Here is a 23,077-nt window from a genome sequence, read left to right on the forward strand (position 1 = left end):
TTCTTTGTGCGCAGGTCTTGAACTGCTGGAATAGGATAGATAAACGATTTAGTCCACAGAGAAACATCGTGAAGGACTTTCGCAATGTTTGATATTCTCTTTGCGTGAGACACTGATGTCCCTATTATACTGGCCATGAACTCTCAGCCTGGTCGTCTTGCTCTTTTTTTAAATACACAGCACACTTGTGTACATTCTTGACAGTTGACCAATCAGATTGACTCTCGGGTGGGATTTGATGCCAAGAATACTCAGCTCAGACGTCACCTGTATCACCTGAGCCAATGATGTTAGGTCATTTCGAGCTAGGTACGCAATCGCGGAAGCGCTGATACCGGAACTTTCGATTAGCGATCGGATGGTTGAAGGAGGCTACATGGAGGTTGAAACGCATCAGTTGTCCATGAAATTTACTTTACCTATTAGCAGGTTTCGAAGCAGGCTGTCTGTTCATCGGAATGATAGTGGTTTGGAATGGAAAGTATCATGACTGCACGGGCGTATTGAGCGACGCAAATGCGGGGCTGGTGCCACATGGACATTATTATTCACCTGTTCAACAGACAAGCCACGTAACTGGCATTTGGGTTGAAACGACGCCCTTCACCCTATCGGGAGGGTTGCTTCATGTCAGTGTGTCGTGCAGCAATGCAGGTTTGAGGTGTGTCAGGCCTAAGATGGGCATGAACGAGGTCCCAAGCTCAGTTGGCCTCATTTGTATCCAAGAGCAGGACCACCCGTGCATTGGACCAAGCCGAAGTCTCCTGGAAGGTCTCTCCGGGTGTATTCGTCACTAAAAGCCCGAAAGCCACGAGCAGGCATCCCATTACGCCATATAGCTTGTACGTGACATTCGATGATGTGGTGTATGCTCTGTGAGTGGTGGCTTCACTCCGATAAGCCGAAGGTGTTTTGATTCAAGTCTTCTCCAGCGAATGTTGGTACATGCCCAAGCACATGCCTACATTTTATCAACAGCCTCATCAGACATCCAATGCGAACCTCCCGCACATCTAAATCCCCCAGCACTCTGCTTAATCCAGTCATATCCAACCGGACAAACTCCCATCTTCATCAACTTTGCCTTTCTCGCCTCAATCTTTTTCCGTTTCTCCTCCTCGGCTAAAATCTGACGAACAAGCTTCTCCCTGTCAGCGTCCTTTGCATTCTGTTGGGCCTTTTTGAGACGACGAAACTCTTCTTCGTCTTTGGCTTCTCGCTCTTTGTCTTTTTGAAGCTGCTCCCAAACTTCATCGCTTACCCCGGCGTCTCGGATGCCATGGGGAACAGTGATGGCTGGGAGCTCTTCTTCTGGCTCCTCCTTCTCCTCCTCCTCCTTTTCCTGGGTAACCGTGGTGGCGTTGGTCGTCATCGCAGGTGGTGTGAACATGGGCGTATTGGTGAGTGCTTTGGCGATCTCACTCGCAGCAGTAGGCTTCTTGTCCGTCATTCGGCCTCGACGCTCCGCCATCATCTCATCCATAGTGCTGCGAATCAGTTCTTCAGTAAGTGTCAGGCTTTTAGAAGATAGATCAAACTTGTGAAACATCTTCTTGGCAAGTTCCTTGACATCTCTCGCATTTGCCCAGCTATCCTGCTCCGACAGTTCCTTGAACTTTTTGGTCAGTTCCGTCAAGAATTCTCTCTCAGGACGCTCCAAGCACGACAGATCCACTGGTAACTTTCCCTTGAGCTTGGCTTTGCTAGCATGCAACTGACTGGTCATCAGCTGAATGCAGCTAGCAGGAGCGAGAGGGTCAAAGTCGATGCTTTCCGGGAACCGACTAGACATTCCTGGGTTGATGCCCAGCAGAGTGTTGATGTCCTGCACGTAGCCAGCAAGGATAATGATAAGCTTGCCATGATACTTTGGCTTCGTGACACAGTCCACAAGCTCATCGACAGCCTCTCTAGCAAACGAACTCTCAGAAGCCAGTCGATACGCTTCATCAATAAAGAGAACCCGTCCTAAAGCTTTGTCCAGGAGCTGCTGTACTTTTGGTCCAGTGTGGCCAACATATTGACCGATGAGCTCAGTAGCAGAGACCTCAATAACTTCAGTGCTAGCCAAGAAGCCCAGGTCATAGTATACCTGGCCCATCTTGCGCGCAGCTGTAGTCTTTCCTGTTCCAGGTGGACCCCTGAACAGGAAGTTGAAGGGGATCTCTGGATCAATCTCCAGTTGCTTGGCCTGACGCACCCGGGTCTGGTAACCTTGAAGGATCGATATCAGATGGTCACGCCCGACATCGCCCTCGAACAATTTCTTGACGTCGGTATCACCCTTTTCAGCGCGATCAAAATCTTCGTCAAAGTCAATCGGCTCCAAGGTCCCATGTCTCTTGACGCGTCCAGACGACACACGCTTTTGGTGGCTGGCCATAGCTCTTCCAAGCAAGATGTCAATCTCACCCGCATTTCCAAAGTTTGGGCGGTTTCTGGCACGGCGCAGGACATCCAGTGCGACAACCTTGGCCTTGACTGTTGCCTTGAAGCCCGACTTGCCCAGTTTGAGGTCCAGAATCTTTGCCAAAGCAACATCATCAAAGTCTTCAAAGACAAAGGCAGATGAGATAGGAAAGCGTCGGCTGAGGCCAGGATTAACGTTCTGGAACATCTCCTCCATCTGCTCCTTGTAGCCAAGCAGGAGGACGCATCGATCTTCGCCTGGCACGCTTTGAACCTCTGCAACGATGGTGTCGACAACAGCCGCCTTGTAATGGTCAGTGACAGATCCATTCGCGCCTCCTCCTCCATAGAGGCCATATGCTTCGTCAATCAGAAGAACCTTTCCAACCGTGGCAGCAAGGATGCCCTTGGTCCGAGCCTCTGACTGGCCAAGAACAGCCCCAACGAAATCAGCTGGATTCTTGGTGACGACCTCCCCATTCGAAAGAAGTCCCAGATCTTTGAGGATCTCCCCGTAAAGCTTTGCGACAGTCGTCTTTCCAGTTCCGGGTGATCCCAAGAATACCTTGTTTAGCGAGAACTCTACCAGAGGATGCTCCGCAAGCTCGCGCTCATAGTTTGTTCTCAAGGTATCCATGAGAACACCAAGTGCATCTTTGACTTCCTGCAACCCGATCAGGGACCTGAGCTCTCGATAAGCGTTGCTATTCAGCAAGGCCTCGGAGGGTTCTGGCCCAATGATGTCTTCTTTGGTGAGGATCAAGTCATTTGGCTTCTTGCCAGCTCGGCGTTCCCTTCTGAGACGTGCTGCTTGTCGTTGGCTGATCTTCTGAAGGCAGTTTTCCACGGCGCGTGCATTCCCAAAACCATTCTTCCCGCGAGCATGGCCAACCCGACGTACAGCAATCCGGCAGAACAGTCCATCGACTCCTTGCTCAACAGCCATTCTACCATTGAACTTGCGATGGATCTGTAGCTGAAGAATTTGGAGGAGTTCTTTGTCCGTATAGTCCTCAAACTTCATTTCAATGGGAAATCGGCTGGGGATGCCGGGATTGTGTGAGAAGAAAGACTCCATCTCTTTACTGTACCCTGCCAAGACAAACACAATCTTACCCCTCAAGTTTTCAACCTCTGCCAGGAGATAGTCCAGTACGGCCTTGCCGCTGGGGCTGTTGCCAGATGACAACTGGCATGCTTCGTCGATGAAGACGCAGCCGCCACCGTTGTTGTTCACATCTTCTAGAAGCTTTTCACAGCCGGCAACACCCATGTTGGCGAGTTTAGAGCCGGTCACCTCTTTGAAGCAGCTTCCTGCAATTGCGCCGACCGTCGTGAGGAATTCGGCATATATTCTGGCCACTGTCGTCTTGCCTGTTGAGAGGTTAGTCGAAGCCATTCACTGCGCTGCTGGGCCTTTGATGTACTCACCTGTTCCTGGATTGCCAAGTAGTGAGCAGCTCCATCTTTCATCTCCAAGTGAGAACCCTTGACGTATCTTGGTATCTACTGTGGACTTGATCGAGAGTATTTGATCTTTGACAGATTCCAGACCAATCATTCCCATGAGCTTATCCAAAGCAGCGTTGCGAGCACCTTCGACGTCTTTCATATTCTTCCACTCATTGGCTGCATTGGATATGGGATCAAACTGTGGATTTACGGTTTGATGTGGCGGGACATTCTTTTGAGTCGCCTTCATCTTCTTCTTGTTGCTTTCAGCTTGACGGAGAGACTCAAGCTCTTCCTTCTTCTGTTTGAGCTCGTCTGCATGTTTCTTCTCTTCAGACTCGTACTTCATAGTTCGACGACGATGGTCAATCTCATCCTCAATCTCTTGTAACTGCAAGCGATACTTGTCCTGGAGCCCCTGGCGCCTTCGTTCCAGTTCGAGGTCACGTCTGATACGTCTCTCATCATCCTCCTGGCGTAGTCGTTCGAGTTCAAGGTTGCGTTTGATACGTCGCTGGTTTTCTTCGTCCTCTTTGATGCAGGTCACGCAGACTTTGGTCTTATCTCCACATGAGACCTTGGTCTTGTGACCTTTATCGCAAATTCTGTCGACTTTGGCAAAGCATTGGATCTTTGAGTGGTCTTGTACCCTATGGCAGCGTCGCTTGCATTTGTGTTTACCGCAGCTCAATAGGGAATTACTAGAGTTTTGAGAGGTTAGTTATGTTGTTGCAATTGCGATGATGTCTTCCCGTAATGAGGACACAAAGAGGTAGGGTACAGAATTAGACTCACCAAGGCTCGGCGCATCCTCCATCGGGGCACTTCTCATCAAAATCCTCTGGTGACTTCAATAACATGGATGTCTCGGGGTGGCGCTCGCAATGGATGGGCACTCCATCGAATATACAGTTATTCTCCTTCAGCGCATCAAAATACTGCGTCCACATTTTACCGCCCTTCTTGCTCTTCATGAATGTCTCCATGTTACCAAAAAGAATTATGCCGTTTCGGGCTCGTGATAGAAGGACAACGAGTCGTTCGCGAGCGTCTAGGAATCCGATATCTCCTGGTGCGTTGCTGCGCGTTAGTGAGACGATGACGATATCGCATTCTTCTCCTTGATAGTTATCTGTATTGTCAGCATCGAACTTACGGGGTGTCGGTTGACTTACCAATTGTTGAGAGACGTAGGGGCATCTTATTCACTTTGGCTGCCGCTTGCGTGACCAGTCCCGCACGCACCAGGTCATGGTTGTCGACATCATTTAGCCAAGGATCCATCTCCTTCCGAAGGGTCTCCTTCAAAAGGAACAATTGTCCCAGATATGGCGTGAGAACAACCATGTTTTTGGTCTTGTATCCGTTCTGCGATAGATAGCGAACCATTCTAAGAACCATCATAGCTTCGTGAAGGTTTCTCTTGCTGGCTTTGGCTGTTGGGTCCCGGCGCTCCGCGACATCGTCCATGGTATCCTCCGGTCGTTCATGGTGCACAAACGTGACGCGAGTCTTCAATCCTCGGATCGGCTGGCGGTCGGAAGTCGATGGCGTGTCTTTCAGTTCGGGATAGGCTAGCATGCGAGGGTATTGTGAGATGTCTGGATGACTGCGATGCTGCTCTTCAAGAGCTGTGAAATGGCGGCCTTGAGCAACGAGTCTCTCAAACAGCGATACGTTCAGGTCGTAGCCTTCTCCTTTCTCCTTTGTCAATAGATAATTGCCCACCTTCGGCCTCAGTTGTTTGTGGTCTCCGATGAGTATGAGCTGCTTGACTGAACCACTCATTGCTGTAATAATATGCGCTTCAAGGATTTCTCCCGCTTCTTCAACCAGAATGACGTCGGGATTGGCGGTTTCGATGATGGATTGATACATTGCCGCAGCAGTGGTTGTGCAAGCAATGATCTGTTTATCCTTAAGCACTCGTCGCCCGCGCTCGTCGAGGATACTCTTGATCTCAGTCCTCACATCACTGAATCGCTTGCTGAGTTCAACGAACCGGGCACTCTGTTCCTCACGAACCACTTGAGACCACTCGTAATGGCACTGCCTTCTTACAGCCAGCGGCGCATTCCAGACGGTACGGGCTCTCGGGTCGAGAGATGCGCTGAGGTGTCCGAGACGATTGACATCACCGCCGTCCAGCCAGTACTGGTAAACACCCGCCGGTTCAATTGCTTTACCATCCGAACCAACCATCTTGAAGCCGTCATCTTCTGGCACCTGAAAAGCTTCCCATGCGATGCTGAAATTTTCGGAAAGCTCTAGGTGTTCCAGGATATCGGCCGGATGAGCCTCTCGTGCAGCGAGCTTTCTACTGCATTCTTGAAGCTCCAAGCTGAGTCTCGTTTCTTCAACGCGAAGGTTATTGAGGATATTCTTCTCTTCCATCTTTAACCAATACTTCTTTTGGCCGTCGTATTCTCTCAGAAGGGTAGACTTGGTGGCTTCAGTAAACTTGGAGCCTAGCCGAACCATTTGGTCTGAGCTGACGCCGATGTCCATCAGGTCCTCCATAAATTGATCAAGGGCATGATTCGTATAGCTCAGCACAAGAATACGCGATTTTGCCAATCGTAGAATGGTCAAGAGAATGAGCGCGCCCAAAAACGACTTTCCTGTACCAGGTGGACCTTGAATTAGAGCCAGATTGCTGCTGATGCCGTGGATGAAGGACTTGAGCTGAGCACCTTGCAGCTTTATCTCTTTTTTTAGTTTTAAATCTGTAGGCATCTGATAACTTTTCCCTGAATCCAAAGCCTCCTTGAGCTTGTGAAGCAAGGCGTTCAATGTTGCCGATCTCGGACCGTCTCCAGAGGGTTGCTCGGGGTCGATCAATTGAGCTTCAAGAGGCAACTCGACGATAGTCTTCAATCGTCTGAGGATCGGCTCGAAGGCAAAAGTAGCGGTGTCGACAATGAAAAACTTGACGTGATCCTTGAATGGACTCTGAAGGACATCTACCGCTTTCTTAAGCCCGGAACCGTCGTTGAATTTGATGCCGACGATGGGTGGTGTCTTAAGAAGGTTCGTGACATCTCTGACAAGTGACCCAAATGCGATGATGGTGCCGTTGCAGCAAAGCGCGCCAAAAGAGTCATGCTTCATAAAGTTCTTCGACTCTTCTATAAACGCCTTCTTCCCGCCTTTTGGTAATTTGTTTGGAAAACTAATGCCCTGCTGGCACGCGACGTAGAGAGCATATGGCGGGATGTGCTTGGTCTCGATGTCATGGTCGGCATTGATCCCAACCAATCTCAATTGCCCCAAAGAAACAGGACGGCGCTTACTCTTCTTCTGACTCATGGCGACTTGAAGGTCTTCTCGGAGTTCAGAAAGCATGTCCTCGCGAAGGAGACGGAAGAGCCAATCGCGGTAGCTCTGACTTCGGGTCTCCATCGGCGTGTCAAAAACCTCCCCCAGTCGCTGGAGATACGGAGGATCAGTCGAGAGAAGCTCGTCAGAGGTCGGGTAGATTGAGATATCGCGGAAATTGGCATGGTCGTTGTCGTGACGTCCTCCAGGAGTGATTCCGCTGGATGCAGTTTCGGGCTGGGCAAAGATCTTGATGATCTTGTTGATGCGGTATGCAATCTTCCTCACTTCGGGTGAGTCCGATCTGAGAGGAGATTTATGTTCCATCAATCCTGTGACTGCTTCCTTGTGGTAGTCGAAGCTGGTTTGATCCGAAACAATTTGTAGGCACAGCCAGGCAAAAGCTTCAAGCCCGACATTGTTGAGTTGGTCACTATGGTAAGCGTCCACCGCAGCAGTCCAAAAGGTTGTTGGCTCCAGAATAGCCGTCAGCATCTGGCGAAGAAATCCACCATTGCTGAGAGCAGCGACACCCTCATCCGATAGCGATAGGAGGAACGGCAAGGCAGTGGTGTTTATGAAGCCAAAGCTCAAGTCGACGCGGACTACTCTCTCCAACGCCGCGATGCCGGCAGGGTTTGAGATCAAGACCTCGACAAATTTGACAGGTGAGTTCTTGCTACTGTAGATCTTGCAAGCTTGTACAAATAACTTTGCAGAGTGTGCATTTGTGATTTGCTGTTCGCCTTTGATGACGGCCCAGAATGTCTTGATGAGCTTCGCGGCTCGAGAGCCAGATGCGTCTTGTACCAGAACCATGACAGCGATAGCGATGACACTGAGACAAGATGATGACGATGATGAAGTTGTTGATGGAATTAAGACTGATAGATAATCTTAGAGGAATACGATATCACTGAACAAGTGAGCGAGAGAATGCAGCTTTTGTACTGTGAATGAAGCTGTCCGTCTGTCTGCCTTGACTTCACCCAACCAGCATCGTCAGGGCAGCCAACAAAATGCATGGGGCCGACAAAGCCTCCCCTGTGATGCGACAACGTAAACCACATTTAATTCGCTATCAATCAGGCTCTGTGTTGTTTTGGTCGGCCTCCCACATCTCACAGCGGAGACATCGACAAGAAGGACTTGGCAATTACCTCTGGTGCAGTACAACAAGACCTCAGTCCCAAATGGCAGAAATACTCAGATAGGTTTGGCTTAAACTCTCTTCATAAGCTGTTGGTTTATTTTGTACTGGCTCATTCAAATTTTTCCATGTGAGTGAATTCCTGAGAATGCCTATTCTTCACAGCCCAGTAACGGTCGCGAAACGGGCCGGCGTTGTCACAACCAACAGAGGGTGGGCAAAAGTGTAAATAATGCAGAATTAGGCAAACACTGTGACATGTCCCAGTTCATTGTCTGGTAGGCCTCCTGGTGTTACGCGGAAGAAATGAATGGTATCTGAGAACATATAAGGTGTCTGCCTTCATCTTCAACCAGCTCATCAACCTCATTCATCCAATCTTCACAAGCTTCAGCCTATCAGTCATACCTAGCATACCATTCTCGTATTTATCTCATTCATAAAACTCACTTCCATAATGTACGGACGGCGTCAAGCAAGTTCGCGCGCATGGCGAGCACCTGCGCCTGTGACTTCATCACCAGCACCTCCACTCGGAGATGTAATTGAGCGCATCACTCAAGACAGCCTCAAAAGCGATGGCGACCACGTGGGGATTGAGAATGTCAAATTAGTCGCGTCCTACAACTGGATCAGCTCATCTTCTCCCGAGATCATCATCCCAGGTACGTGAGCCACTCCAGAAAAACAGCATGCCTAACATGTGCAGGTCAACCTCCAAGATGGACACCTCCCAAGGGCCCAAGCAAGCTGCCTGGTGACTCTGGCGAGTACTATCGCGACGTCAACGCAGCAGCTTTCCCCAAACATCCTCTTGAGCCTGCAATCGTCTCTGTAATGAAGATGAATCCCAGCCCTATCCCCGTCAACATCGTTGCATGTGGAAGCACGATCGGAAACCTCTTGCGCTTTGCTCGGGGCGTTGGTCTAGATCGTCCGTTTCGTATGCTCGTTGAGAAGGTCGGCGAAACTGTCCATCTCATTCGCAGAGAGAATTCGCCTCGGGAGAAGATTGAAGGTGTACGAGGATACGGGCATACATTCCCGGAGATGTACACCACATGGGACTCTTCGGTCAAGCGCTCGACCTCCCATCAGCGAATCCTTTCGTATCAATTCGGCGGTCTTGATCTCATGGTCCGCTTCGAAGGCGATGGCTACATTTCGTCCAGTCCCGTCGCAAACATTGTGAAAGGACACGCTTTTGACGATTTGGAAAGTCTCGGCATCGTTGAATCGCTGTCAAACGGTACTGGCAAACTCAAATTGTCAGATGGAGGTGAATCTGTCCCTCAAAGCAGCATCTTCGACTTGAAGACGCGATCAGTCATAGCTCGTGGAGAAGATCATCTTGGCGAACAACTTCCACGCTTGTGGATCGCTCAAGTCACGCAATTCCTCCTCGCCTACCACGAAAGAGGTTTCTTCAGAGACTCAAACATTGAGATCAAGAATGTCGAGGCCGACATCACCGAGTGGCAGGATCTCAACCAGCCATCTCTCAAGCGTCTCGCTGCACTCCTGCGCCTCATAATCGACAAGGCCCACGCGTCAAAGGACGGTAGATTGGAGATCGTATGGTCCAACGGCGGCTCTCTCGAGATTCGCCAACAGCTGTCGGGTGCAGGTGACGTCTTGTCTAATCCTGCCAGAAAGCAATGGGAGGCTTGGTTGGGGAATGAGAACAAGAATCCGGAGGACTCGGAGCGCGAGGAAGAGTTGACGGCGGCGCAATCGGATAGTGATAGTGACAGTGGCAGTGATTATGCTGCGTGTGATCAAGAGTGCGGATATTGCGGAAAGTGTATATACTGAGGAGTGGCTGGTGGGATGAAGGTCATGATGTACCTAACGAGTACATAGCAGCAAACCACCAATATTGAAGTTGAGAGACGGACCCTTCAGTAGCCATTCTTACCGAACTACCGAGTTACAGATCATCAACTGGATAAGGGACCTTCCAGATGAGACAAGGGATGCTGACAGACGTCAATCACGGTATCACCCTTGCCCAGCCCTTGAAATCGATACGTCCATACCCTGCAGATCACATCACTTGTGCCACGCAAGTGTCTCAAATGGCGCACATGTACGTTTCACCAGCGCGGATCGCAATGAATGAAGATCACAGCAAAAACAGCACTGCCTCAGGGAAAATATGGATCATCCAATACTGGCGCGCGCCAAATCGGCCACGCTCAGAATTCTGGGGAAGTCTGAGCCAGAAGAGTCTACGGCATCTTAGCGCATAAATCCCAAGGCCAAGCTTTTTCTTTGTGTCAGACGAAAAAAGCATGGGAATGAGATCGGCAAGTGGAAAGCTTTTCTATCGTCGTCGTACTCTTCAATGTAACAGACCACACAGTATCCGATTGAAACCAATGTCTTGCGTGCTTTTTTCCCTCCTCCCGTGCAGCATTACGCAAGCTCGTTGGTGGAGAGTTGGAGGAATGGTCTGGATGTCCCCCCGTATATAGTGGAGCGGTTAAAGAATGAGGGGGGCGAGGCCCTTTTTAGGCGACACACACAGTTCAACTATTCCCAACGAGGCTGGAGGTTGGGGTCTTCTAGAACGAGATAACGATGAATTCTAAGAACCTGGTCGATCACTTTCCTGCCCTGCGGCTCTTTTTTTTTGAAGCGGGGTTGAACAGGACACGCGAGGGTAACGTGAGAGTGAAAAGGTGTGAGGTTGGTGATGGGCTGGACGGGCCGACACTGCTGTTAAGATCAGCAGTGGGTGGTATTGACGGACAGAGAGAGAAGGAGAAAGAGTCAAAATGGTGGTGTCGACTGTCCCAACGACGAACCTTTTGTAGTAAGGTTAGTTTATGGAGAATGGTATGCTTAAAGAAACTTTCAGAGTTTTCGTCTCTAGTTCAAAGTCGCGGTCAACTTGGGAGTCGACATGATGCATGGCATCTTGATTGACTTTGACGGGTGTTCAATGAATTATAGCGGTCTATATACTCCGTACGCAGCATTCAATAACTTATCTATCCATCCTTGTCGCTGACCCCCAGATAAAGAAACCAACGGCGTAGGTTCCATTTCGCTATCTCGTGGTGGGGATCACCAACTTGGCTTTCCCAGCCGGAGACAGTTCCCGTTGTTAGTGTAGCGGTACCGCAGGCTATTGGCGCCGTTGTCTCAGGGGCCATTGGAGACACGGGCCACCAAGACGCCAATACGTGGTTACAGGTATGATCCGTACTCGTATCAGGATCCATCTCGCTCAGGCTCGTTCCGGGTACAGACTCTCTACATCACGTTGACTTATAGCGATTGTCCTATTTTCAGAAACTCTGACTGTACAATACGTCAGCGCGATACAGTCACCGTGTCATGTCTACACGATGCTCCAGATCGAATGGACCACAGATCAATTTTCTAGCCGCGCCATGTCCGAAGCGCCCAGCCCGTTTGACCAGTCCAGTCCAGCCAAGCCAAGAGAGTTCAGTTAAGTGTCCGTAGGCTATAATCTAAAATTGCCTCGACCAAATCTTGGGGTCGATTCGCCTCAGGATTTCATTTCTCATGCCATTCTTGGCTTTCCCATCGCCTGCCCATGGCACCACGTCTCTCCTTGTCAGACGTGATCAGGATTCCACAGACTCAATAATAACGTCACCTGTAATTGCTGTTCCAATAATTCGCTTTGTTTGCTCGGGCTCTGTTTCATAAAAATGAATGCAATTCCTGAGACTTTTGGTCCCCGCTGAGTTGAGTTCACTGCCTTCTGCAGGGCGATAAGATAAGCTAAACTACTGCAGCGCACTGTAGCTTGGGACTTTTCAGGGGGCTTTCCCTTAAAGCTCGGGGCTGGGGCTCCCCAACCTCACCTCCACACCACTACAAGCACCCCTGAAGACGCTCACTCCCAACGGACTTGAGGTCGCATCACCAGAACCAGTCAAGGATTGGATTCAGTCAAGACCTTCAAGGTCGTGTCCTTTTCCATCTCACGCCCCAACTGTTCGCCACCCTAGCATCCCATCCCTCTTCTACCCCTTGTTCGTGCTCTGCAATCATTCATTACCCCGTCTCTCGCTCTCAAATACTCTTTCTTTTACTTCTACAACTTGCCTCTGTCCCTCGTTATACTTTTGCATAGTAGCGACGGCGCCAGACGACCCCGCGAACAACTATCGGGCTGGATCCGACATTACGATAACGAACGAGTCAATATGCATTTTACAAAGAAGATTGACCGAGCCTTCCAATGGGCCGGTGAAAGAATGGGCGCTGAAGCCCGAACGGCTCATTCTGATGAGTTCAAGAATCTAGAGACCGAAATGGCTCTCCGACAAGACGGTTTGTTCCCCGTTGACCATTAACTTTTCGACGGCTAACGACCCCAGGTATGGAGCGCATGCAACGATCTATGAGCGGCTACGTTAAATGGTTGTCCCAACGCAATGAGCTTATGGATAACAAGGAGCGCGGCACTCCCATGTCGTCTCTTGGCCGTACAATGGCTACCCACGGCGAGGATTTTGAGCAAGAGTCCGAGTTCGGAAACTGCCTGTTGTCCTTGGGTCGCGCCAACGAGCGCATTGCTGGCATCCAAGATTCCTACGTAGACTGCGCCAATGCTACTTGGCTGGACAACCTCGAGAGGAGTCTGGCGATGATGCGAGAGTACCAGGTATGTCAATCAGTTGCCTCGACGATACGCCCGCTAACAAGAGTAGAACGCCCGCAAGAAGCTTGAGAACCGCCGTCTCGCCTATGACGCCAGCACCAACAAGCTGCAAAAGGCCCGCCGTGACGATTTCCGCATCGAAGAAGAAGTTCGCATGAACAAGGCCAAATTTGAGGAGACCAGCGAGGATGTCCTTCGTCGTATGCAGGACATCAAGGAATCCGAGGTGGACAACATTACATCCCTGACCCAATTCCTCGACGCTGAGCTTGACTACCATGAGCGCTGCGCTGAAGAGTTGCGTCGTGTTCGTCAGAACTGGGCTGGAGCTGCGTCTTCGCCTACCAGTGCTCCCAAGATTGGCCGAAGCCGATCCAACACCGCTCGTTCTTGGCAAGAGCCTCGTCATCAGGCCGTCTACGAAGAGCCAGAGGCTGAACAAGAGCCCGCTCGCATTCCCCATCGTTCTCCCGGAAGCCGTCTTGCGCCTCCCCCTCCCCAACCCGCACGACCCCCGATTGGACGCGCCTCAACATTTGAAGGCCGCTCCTCATCTACAGCTACACCACTGGCCAATCTCAGAGTCCCAGGTGCTCCTCTTGCTCGCGTTGCTACTGACAGCGGTTCATACGGACGACATGACGATGTGTTCTCTGATGATGTTTCGACAAGCAGAAGCGGCAGTCCTGACTGGGAACACCGCACTGCCAGCCCTGCAACTAGCTATGGAAGTCTAAGCCGAAGCGCAAGCGGTTTGGCTCTTGGAAAGAAGCCACCGCCTCCCCCTCCCAACCGGGCCAAAAAGCCCCCGCCTCCTCCTCCTGCGAGAAGGGAGAACTTGGGATATTGATGGATTTTATGAGTCAATTGGTAAACTTGGTATCTGGCTGGCGTTTGGATTTGATTTGGACAATAGAGTCATCACGCGAATGCGTCTGTAATTGATTGAATTTGAGCTTGAATGTGAGGCTATTTTAATGGGGTGCGGTCCCTGACGATCATTTCGATAAGATAAGGTCACGTGACATCCAAAACAAGTGGTAGGCAGCTCCATCATGCAGCATGTCTGTTCTGCATCATCATTCACAACAACAAAATGGCGACAGAAGACGAGCGCTACAGGCAGTCGAGCCAATATCGGCTCTGGTCGTTTACGCCGGCGAACCTTCAAGAACTGCGCGCAAAAACAAACTCCCTCGCTCGAGAACAGATCGCTCCTCGACTTGCGACAGATCCTCCGCCCGATTTTCTTACCCCCGATGAAGAGATACGCCTCGTCAAGTTCTTCACCGTCGAGCTTATTCGTGCGGCTCAATTCTGCGAGCTTCCTACTGAGATTCGAGCGACGGCCGCTATCTTTCTGCGACGATTCTACGTGACCAACTCGGTCATGACCTACCCTGCGACCGATCTCCTCAAAACATCACTCTTCTTTGGATGCAAGGCCGAAGGTTTCTTCTACAAGCTAAATGCCTTTTCGGAGAAGTTTCCAAACACAACGGGCGAGCAAATTCTGGCGGGAGAGTTTCTTCTATGTCAGGGAATCCGCTTTGCGTTTGATGTGCGACATCCGTTCAGAGCGCTCGAGGGTGCCATCCTGGAGTTGAGAAGGAGGCTACCAGACGAAGAGACGCGAATCAATAAGGCGCATGCCCGCGCGCGAGACATTCTCAAGTTCAGTCCTCTGGTGACAGACGCATATTTCCACTATGCGCCGAGTCAAATCATGATGGCGGCACTTTCCATGGTAGATCATGGACTGCTCGACACTTTGATCCCGACTCCTGGTCAAGGCGGCAATGCTAGTCAGGAATCAGCTTTTGCAAACATGCGAGACAAGATTCTAGGAGCTGTGGACAGCTGCCGCAAGATGCTTGAAGAGGAACCTCCCGAGAGAATGACAGAGTATTGGGGGACGGTACGTTTAAAGCTTGTTGCCCGAACCAGACTAACAGGAGTAGCCCGAGATTGTCAAAGCGATGAAACCACTTCGAAAGAAACTGCAGAAATGTCGTGATCCTGATCGAGCGAACCTGGTCAATCTTCAACGAGCGAGACGAGAACAAGTTATGAACAAAGAAAAGAAGTCGGCAGCCAACGAGGACGGCACAGTATTTGGGGATGATCTCCGAGAAACAAAGAGAGTGAAACTGGAAAACGCCGATCCATTTGGACCTCCTCTCTGAGTTGTCCAGTCAATTGGTGAACAATCCTTTCACCCAACGACCAAACCAATCGGCATCTGCCAACAATTTTGCCAAACTCTGCGACAGTCTGGACTCTGAACCATGTCCGGCCATTTTTCACCGATGCATGAGCTGACCAACATCCCTTTCATCCCTCGGCGTTGCATTGGCCGATTCACAGTCCAAGGGAGCTCTTCATCACCCTATGAAACAGCTGGAATGCAACGCTAGCAGTGCCGAGGCCTTGGCAGCGTCTTCAATTGAGTGAGAATCAGTCAAAACAAAAGTCGGCTGTGCTGAAAATTGAGCTGTTGCGATACCTTAATAAATATCTATGACGATATCACGATACCCGATCGGCTGTGGAGTGTGGGGATCCGGGCTGAGGAAGCTTGCAGCCTAGTCCGAATTGACTCCAAGCCCAATGAGATTTTTCGGATATCACCAGCAAGAGAATGAAGCTATTGTCTGTGTAGGTTGTCTGTTACGCGGTTCGGTGGCCTCCAACGCCTTGAACCGATACAACAAACAGGCTTTTCTCAGGTTCAATACGAGCAGGGTTAGTTACGATAGCAAATGGAATCTCTCGCGTTGTCCAATTGAATGCACGTCTCTCCCACGGTGCGACTCCAAACTGCAAACTCCCGAAAACACAGCTTCCCCGGCTTTCGGCACACGGCAAGCCACGACTGAGCTTCACCCCTTGACATCGTCTCAGACCAAGAGCCTTGGCGTTGGCTGAGTAGCACTTCACCATTCTGGCCATTGATGACGCTCGAGCTCTTGGTCTATGTCATTGACTCTGTTTTGAGTCTGGCCTCGCAAGGGCGCGTGCTGGGCGAAGCTTTACCAATTGGCCAGGATACTGCCGCGAGAGCTAACGGGGTTCTTGTCGAGCTTGTTTCTCGAGGAGTTCTTAAGCTGTGTATCCCCCCCGTGTTTTGGGTTTGTGATGTTTTTCCAAGATCAACTCTGTCTAGTCGATCATCAAAATGAAGCTGCAGTCTCTTGTCACCGTCGCCCTCTCGGGCTATGCTACTGCCCAGAGCCGTCCCAATCTCACTGCTGCTCTTGAGTCTGAGAACTCTACCCTCTCTGAGCTCAGCGGTATGTTACTGTATCTCATCTGCCGACGCAAGCTGACCGTGTAGGCCTTCTTCGTGCCCAGCCCAGTCTTCTTAGAGACCTTGGCCGTCTTAGGAATGTCACCATCTTGGCCCCAAGCAACGATGCCATCAAGGACCTCCTCAATGACACTGCTGTTGCCCGCATGGTCGAGAATGATCCCAGCTCCGTCGCTGCTATCCTTCAGTACCACGTTCTGAACGGTACCTACTATGCCAGCAACATCAGCGACACACCCGCTTTTGTCCCTACGCTCCTCAACAATGCGACATATGCCAATGTCACTGGTGGACAGCGTGTCGAGGCTCTGGCCATGGGCGATACTGTCAGCTTCTACAGTGGTTTCCGTCAACAATCCAATGTCACCAAGGCTGTAAGTCTTCCCATTGATCAATAACAACACTCACTAACACACTCAGGACCTCAACTTCACTGGTGGTGTCATCCACATCATCAACAAGGTCCTCGCTGTCCCCAAGAACCTCTCCGACACGGCCATCGCAGCCAACCTCTCCGCCGTTGCTGGCGCTCTGACTGAGTCCAAGCTCGTCACAAACCTCACCAACGAGAAGAACATCACTGTCTTTGCTCCCAGCAACAGCGCCTTTGCCAACATTGGTTCGGTCCTCTCCAACTTGAGCGAGTCCGATCTTGAGAGCATTCTCAAGTACCACGTTGTCAACAACACTCTTGGCTACAGCTCAACCCTCAAGAACGGTTCTCTTACCACTTCTGAGGGTGAGAAGCTCAACATTGTCATCCACAACGGTACTGTCTGGGTCAACGAGGCCAAGGTCATCGTTCCTGATGTCCTCATCGCCAACGGTGTTGTCCATGTCATTGATGCGTAAGTCATCCCATCCGCTTTCACAAACCCAACTAACATCTTCAGTGTCCTCAACCCCGACAAGCCTTCTGCCACCGCCAACCCTACCGCCAGCACCCAGGAGGCCGCTTTCTCCGGCGCCAGCTCCGTCAGCGACATCCCCTTCACATCGGGCGTTCCCGAGAACACAAACACAGCTGCGGCCACTGGCCTGTCGCCTTCGACCTCCACTGAAGGCGCTGCCCAGGCCACTGCCGCTATTGCGCTCGGCGCCTTGTTCGGTGGTGCTGCCCTTGTCATGAACTTCTAAGCTTGGTTGGATTAATGGTTAATGGCTATGTAAATGGTATGGATTAATGGACGATGGTAATGATGGATTGAATACATGATTTGACCCAAGGCTTGTACCTTGCAGTAAAAGTTGAACTCTTGATGCTCCCGAAGCCACGGCACATGCCACAAACGTGACTTGTTAAACCTCAGTAGCTGGCCCTTCATCCCCGTAGATAGGATCTTTCCGAAACCACTCCACGTTCTTAATAGCCTTCACCTTGTCCTCCTCACCCTTCTTCCCATAGCACATATCCCAGTCACAACCCGTCGGATAACTCCCCACCATCTCAAACCCGCTGTCCAGATCCCCCAACAACCGATGCCCCACTCCTGCAGGCACAATAACAACATCGCCCGTTTCCACCACCGGCTCAACCCTCCCCTTCTTATCCTCGCCACCAAAGCATAAGCGGGCTCTGCCGTGGCTTATGCAGAGGACCTCGTGGGTGGTGCTGTGGAAGTGTGTTTGAGAGTACATTGTGTAGCGCCACTGCGGTGTTACTACGTCAATTGAGGATAGGTGCGATTCGATCTTTGATGCGGTTATGGGGGGGCTGAAGGCGGCGTGGTAGTGAAGAAGGGGTTTTTGGTGGGTGCTGCAATTGGGGATTAGGTTGTGAGATGGGATGAGATGTTTAGAGACGCGGAGAGACGAGAGCGGTGTTAGAGACATTGTGAGTAGTTTTATGTATAGTGTATTGAAGGTGTGAAGAACTGAGCGATTGTGATCTTATTGAGCTTTTGATGTGTGAAGTAACGATTGAATCTGACGTCATTATTTCATCTTCAGGGTAGGTCAATGAAGCAATTGCCATCACATCCTCACAAGCCTGTCCAGCAACTCAGATATCTTCCAGTTCACTCACGCACATTTCATTCGACTATCGATAACATAACTCAATGATAAAATGCGATACCTACCCGGAACCTAAGCATTGGCGCTTCCCCACGATCGGGACCCACGTGGCGGCCCGGGGAGGCTTCCAGTGTTGACACGGCCAAGTCCTCCTTGTCCGGCTGGGCATAAGCATCCTTGACAATAACCAGAGGCAATATCATACTTACATCCTGACTAGACTTCCCATTTGAGTTGGTATCTCCATCTGAAATTATCTATGGATAGTTTACGGACCGCTTCCAAATGGAGCATATACCTCCAGCCTGATTTGAAGAATGATACGAAATCATTTCTCCAGTAAAGCGACGACAATGACTGGCAGATTCTAGATGACTTGTTAAATAGTTTGAGAAGCAGAACTAATCTCTATTGTGGCCCGAGAGCTACCATTGAACATAATGTTGAAAACTCATAGCGAAGAAGCAAGAAGGTTTAACGAATATATTCATCTCATTACCAACGAAAATGCTCAAGCTGGAGGAAATACCATGTCAGAAGATAGAAACAAAAAAGCTTCAGAACAACCATTACAGATCCCCCCCCACGAACAGAGCCCTGATGTCCCGTGTGTGCTGGCAGTCCCCCCTGAACCAAGATAAGGATCGTGGCCATCGGAGAGAGGCTGATAAGGTCCTGGGCACCTGTCAAAAGACTGGACGAAAGCTATGGGAGTTCTCGACAAAGAAATCGAGTTCAGCCTATATGTATTAAGCATAACACAATGAAGAATAGTGCACAGTCTCCGGGATTGGATGGAATACGGCCGATTGTGGACAGGGTGATCAGCTGGATGGTAACGGACTATCCGCCCACGGTATCAATTCACTAGATTGACTATACGACGAATCGGAACGCAGCTGTCAAGTACCCGTATGGGTTTATTAATAGTCCCTGTAAAATTCGCAAATGCCCTGGTGACTATTGCTTAATTCTTCACGATGTCAAAGTCGAGCTTGGGTCCTGTTCAATGCAAGCGGTATTCATCGCCTTCATGACTCGATCACTGGAACTGGTAACCTTATCGTTGCATTGAAACGACAATATCATGTGCTGTATTGCGCCAATCTTCAATGCAACCAAAGAGACATTCAGACTCGTTAGGTTGCGAGGGGATCTGCTACCCGCGGCGATATGCTTCTTACCCACCCGGACAAGTTACTTCATAAAGGAACAATCTGCGCATTTTTGAGGCCAAAGCTTTTCGGTAGATCATTGAGAGTAGCTTAAAAGGTGGAATAACAGCGAACACTTTGCGCAACATGTCAACGCCACGCGAGATGCATACCAGATCTGCTTCATCGCCACTGACAGACGCAGGGGGGTTTTGACCACATGGAACATCTGCAAGCAATCTAGAACACGTTGTCAAACAATCAGGGGTGGACATTGCATCAGTCAAGGTTGCATTTCTAATGAGAGACGACGCGATAGCAAGGGTATATGCAAGTGACCCATGTCGATGGAGGCCGACAAAACATTAAAGCCAACAAACCACGGGCATAATTATAGTCAAATGATGACTACCAAGTGGAGAGAGCATTAATCATTGCCAAGTCAACTACCCGGCCGATGACAGAACGCTTTCTGCCAGATTCCTTAGTGACCGTTGGCGTAACAGCCCTAGGATCATGACTAGCTAGGCTAGCGGTCTGGACAGGTCTTGGCTTCTAGCTCCAATAGCTTCACCGAGGCGAGGATGGGAAATGGGTCACCTCCGCAAAACGCGACCATAGTACGAGAACCTTGTTTCTCGAGAGCGAACCCATTCTGTTCAATCGTCCGAAGCTATCAAATTACATGTGAGAATAGACCGTCAACCGGGCGCTCGGGGTAATGTTTTCTTCTTCTGATAAGCTTTTGGAAATTTCCTCGTCTTCGGTTGAATTGCCGCGTTGAGCTGAAACCTGGGGTAGGATCGGACCAAGCTAACCCGAGTTTTATCAGGCTCAGGAATAAAGGGGGCGTTGTTACGGAACGATTTCCGTTGCAGAATCATGCATTTGGCTGACTCGAAGTCGAGCGCCTCTAACATGCTCAACCGAGTGATATGCTGATCATTTCCATTCTCACATTCAGAGCAAATCTTGAGATGATCTTCGTCTACAGACCAACCAATCCTTGGCGAGACAGGGATCGGGCCGTTGGCACATGCCAAGGCGACGATTTGAAGTGTCAAGGATCCTTTGCTCTAGACTAACCCTTGAGACGACCTTCCAGAATTGGGACCTCATCCACGACTTGAAACTCCGGTCTTTTTCTCACGAAAAGGAGGTTACCCAAGCCCGGCAGTCCCATGCCGATTAGTGCGGTACCTGATATTTCGGCCCAAACTAAATTACCACCCAGTGACAGTCCATATTACGAGATACTCTAGACAAACTGAGCTTGCGCCAATTAATACACTAAAATTATTAGCCCCTGCAGGGACAAACCTGTAGGCGATGTGACGCTGTATCTGGAAGAATCCGGATCATCCATGTTTTAACTTCCTCCCAAATTGACGGGACGAACGCGGTGGGGTTGCGCTGATCCCTTGAGACGATGACTGTAAGGTCAAGGTTCAAAAAGAGAACCCCTAGATCTCACCCAGAGGAAATCTGTTAAATATCCCCTGGGGTCCGCACACGCGGGTCGTCCTCCTTGTAAAACGTTTGTCGATCAACATGAAGTGGATTGTGCCTTTTCTGGTGGCCTTTGTGCCCCTGGTAGCGGCAGCGGATGCAACGAAGGAGTTGTTGACCAATCTGCCTGCTTGCGCAGTGAGTTCGCCCCGTCAATTTGGTTGTTTGTGCTAATGTCGCAGGCTCCTTGTTATGAGGATGCCATCACAAAGTCGGAGTGCAGATCGAGCGATGTGAAGTGCGTGTGCTCGACCCAAGTCATCATCCAGACAGCAGAGGCATGCGCCGCCCAAGCATGTCACGTCAGAGATAGTCTGAGTACGTCGACCCTCCTCTGACGTCGCCTGTCCCTAACATTGATAGCAACGCTCAACATGACATACACCTACTGCGAAGTCCCCGTGCGAGACAAGACCCCCATCTTCATCAACGTCACGATCGTTCTCGGCGTAATATCCGGCGTCGCAACCGCCCTCCGTCTCTGGTCCAAATTCTTCTTCACCAAGACCGAACTCGGCCTCGACGACCTCTTCATCGTCCTCACGCTCTTCATCGGCATGCCCTCCACAGCCATGAACATCCACGGGACCGCCGGACACGGAGAAGGCCGCGATATCTGGACGCTAGAGTTTGATGACATAACACAGTTTGGGTTTTACTTTTGGTTACTCGAGATATTCTACTTTGCCCAGGTCTCGCTGCTCAAGACGTCATTGTTGTTCTTTTACCTGAGGATCTTTCCGGGTACGGCGCAAAAGTTGCTCTGGGGGACTATCATTTTCAATAGTGTTTTTGGTGTTTTGTTTATGTTTTTGGCGGCGTTTCAGTGCACGCCTGTGAGCTATTTCTGGTTGAATTGGGATGGGGAGCATAAGGGAACATGGTATGTTGACAATTGTGATTGTCGGGCTTGGCTAACAGTGTCAGCATGAACTCAACTGCCATCGGCTGGGCCAATGCATCCATCAGTGTTGCTGTGGATGTATGGATGCTTGCAGTTCCAATGTGGTATCTGCGAAAGCTCAAGCTGCATTGGAAAAAGAAGATTGGTGTTGCCGCCATGTTTATCGTCGGAACTTTGTAAGTCGTCCGTCAATTTCAATGAGCCTAGCTAACTTTTCAGTGTCACCGTCGTGAGCATCATCCGTCTTCAATTCCTCGTCGATCTCGGCTCATCTCACAACCCAACATACGACCAAACAGACATCTCCATCTGGTCAACCGTTGAAATCAACGTCGGTATCATCTGCGCATCCATGCCCGCTCTTCGCGTGATTCTCGTGCGTATGTTCCCCTCTCTCGGAGGCTCATCCTACGATTCGAGCAAATACAACAACTACGGAGAACATTACGGACGGAAATCACATATTATGAGTCGCAGCCGTGCTCGTGTGGAGTTACCCTCTCATGCGGGTGACTCTATACACACGCCTGAGCATGGAGGTATTGAGTTGCAGAGGACGTTCCATGTACAGTATAGTGAGAATGATGAGCAGAGTCTTGTTAATGGGGAGAGTAAGTTTAACAAGACGCAAGTTACGACTCAGATGAGGTCTGAAAGTCCGAGCGATAGGTCTTTGTAGAACGATAGTTGATTGATACCTTTATAGCAAAACTAATGAATACATTCTTACAAACTGTAAAGTATCATTCAGTCTGAATTCTTGAAGAGCTTAGAACCAAGCGCGTCATTGGGTCAATGCACGCGATCCATCAAACACACAAACATGTAACGTCCTTGTTGGTTGAGCCAGAGTGATTGTGGAGGGAGACCTATCAGCCCAGCGCATTTCGACTACAGGAGCTATCGCAATTCGTAGGTCTATTAAAATGAAGAATGTCTAGAGTCACGCGGACCCTGTCCGAGGAAGAATTCGAAGACTATTCCCCCAATTTACTCGAAATTTATTCAACGATGCCCTTGATTCTCTCGTCTGCCGCTATGCGCGCAAGCCCACCTCCGTGACTAGTTTGACGCCACTTTGCATTGTCTTGAGAAGAATATCAAATTCAACCTGATTCTGAACCTAAACGAGCTATTGTTCTTTATACAGCCAATCAACATGCATGAATCCTTGCTGCTTTCTGGTCATTTTCAGCTCATGCTTGCAAGG

The 23,077-nt window shown here is 50.1% G+C and overlaps 7 protein-coding genes across 7 annotated transcripts; 5 read left to right on the forward strand and 2 right to left on the reverse strand.

Moving 5' to 3' along the window:
• Nucleotides 1–961: 961 nt before the first annotated feature.
• FOIG_06361 (uncharacterized protein) lies at nucleotides 962–8,061 on the reverse strand (the record flags this gene model as incomplete). The annotated part of the gene is made up of 4 exons (XM_031205413.1): nucleotides 5,037–8,061; nucleotides 4,657–4,993; nucleotides 3,841–4,562; nucleotides 962–3,783 (listed from the first exon to the last, which is right to left on the reverse strand). Exons 1-4 carry the CDS (start codon nucleotides 7,996–7,998, stop codon nucleotides 962–964), a joined length of 6,843 nt encoding a protein of 2,280 aa, XP_031064137.1. The 5' UTR covers nucleotides 7,999–8,061.
• A 725-nt stretch (nucleotides 8,062–8,786) lies between these two features.
• Nucleotides 8,787–10,832, forward strand: FOIG_06362 (uncharacterized protein; the record flags this gene model as incomplete). Its single annotated transcript, XM_031205414.1, has 2 exons — nucleotides 8,787–8,994; nucleotides 9,039–10,832. The coding sequence occupies 2 exons, from the start codon at nucleotides 8,787–8,789 to the stop codon at nucleotides 10,142–10,144; spliced, it is 1,314 nt and encodes a 437-aa protein (XP_031064138.1). The 3' UTR covers nucleotides 10,145–10,832.
• Nucleotides 10,833–12,516: 1,684 nt separating this feature from the next.
• FOIG_06363 (uncharacterized protein) lies at nucleotides 12,517–13,824 on the forward strand (the record flags this gene model as incomplete). The annotated part of the gene is made up of 3 exons (XM_031205415.1): nucleotides 12,517–12,643; nucleotides 12,691–12,977; nucleotides 13,024–13,824. 3 exons carry the CDS (start codon nucleotides 12,517–12,519, stop codon nucleotides 13,822–13,824), a joined length of 1,215 nt encoding a protein of 404 aa, XP_031064139.1.
• Nucleotides 13,825–14,070: 246 nt separating this feature from the next.
• Nucleotides 14,071–15,160, forward strand: FOIG_06364 (cyclin H; the record flags this gene model as incomplete). The annotated part of the gene is made up of 2 exons (XM_031205416.1): nucleotides 14,071–14,892; nucleotides 14,936–15,160. The coding sequence occupies 2 exons, from the start codon at nucleotides 14,071–14,073 to the stop codon at nucleotides 15,158–15,160; spliced, it is 1,047 nt and encodes a 348-aa protein (XP_031064140.1).
• Nucleotides 15,161–16,152: 992 nt separating this feature from the next.
• FOIG_06365 (uncharacterized protein) lies at nucleotides 16,153–17,421 on the forward strand (the record flags this gene model as incomplete). Its single annotated transcript, XM_031205417.1, has 4 exons — nucleotides 16,153–16,267; nucleotides 16,312–16,658; nucleotides 16,705–17,132; nucleotides 17,178–17,421. The coding sequence occupies 4 exons, from the start codon at nucleotides 16,153–16,155 to the stop codon at nucleotides 17,419–17,421; spliced, it is 1,134 nt and encodes a 377-aa protein (XP_031064141.1).
• Nucleotides 17,422–17,583: 162 nt separating this feature from the next.
• Nucleotides 17,584–18,117, reverse strand: FOIG_06366 (uncharacterized protein; the record flags this gene model as incomplete). The annotated part of the gene is made up of 1 exon (XM_031205418.1): nucleotides 17,584–18,117. The coding sequence occupies one exon, from the start codon at nucleotides 18,115–18,117 to the stop codon at nucleotides 17,584–17,586; it is 534 nt and encodes a 177-aa protein (XP_031064142.1).
• Nucleotides 18,118–21,005: 2,888 nt separating this feature from the next.
• FOIG_06367 (uncharacterized protein) lies at nucleotides 21,006–22,601 on the forward strand (the record flags this gene model as incomplete). The annotated part of the gene is made up of 5 exons (XM_031205419.1): nucleotides 21,006–21,101; nucleotides 21,146–21,281; nucleotides 21,327–21,846; nucleotides 21,891–22,043; nucleotides 22,087–22,601. 5 exons carry the CDS (start codon nucleotides 21,006–21,008, stop codon nucleotides 22,544–22,546), a joined length of 1,365 nt encoding a protein of 454 aa, XP_031064143.1. The 3' UTR covers nucleotides 22,547–22,601.
• Nucleotides 22,602–23,077: the final 476 nt, after the last annotated feature.

The sequence above is a fragment of the Fusarium odoratissimum genome (genome assembly GCF_000260195.1).
Source record: "Fusarium odoratissimum NRRL 54006 unplaced genomic scaffold supercont1.9, whole genome shotgun sequence".
Classification (NCBI taxonomy): Eukaryota; Fungi; Ascomycota; class Sordariomycetes; order Hypocreales; family Nectriaceae; genus Fusarium; species Fusarium odoratissimum.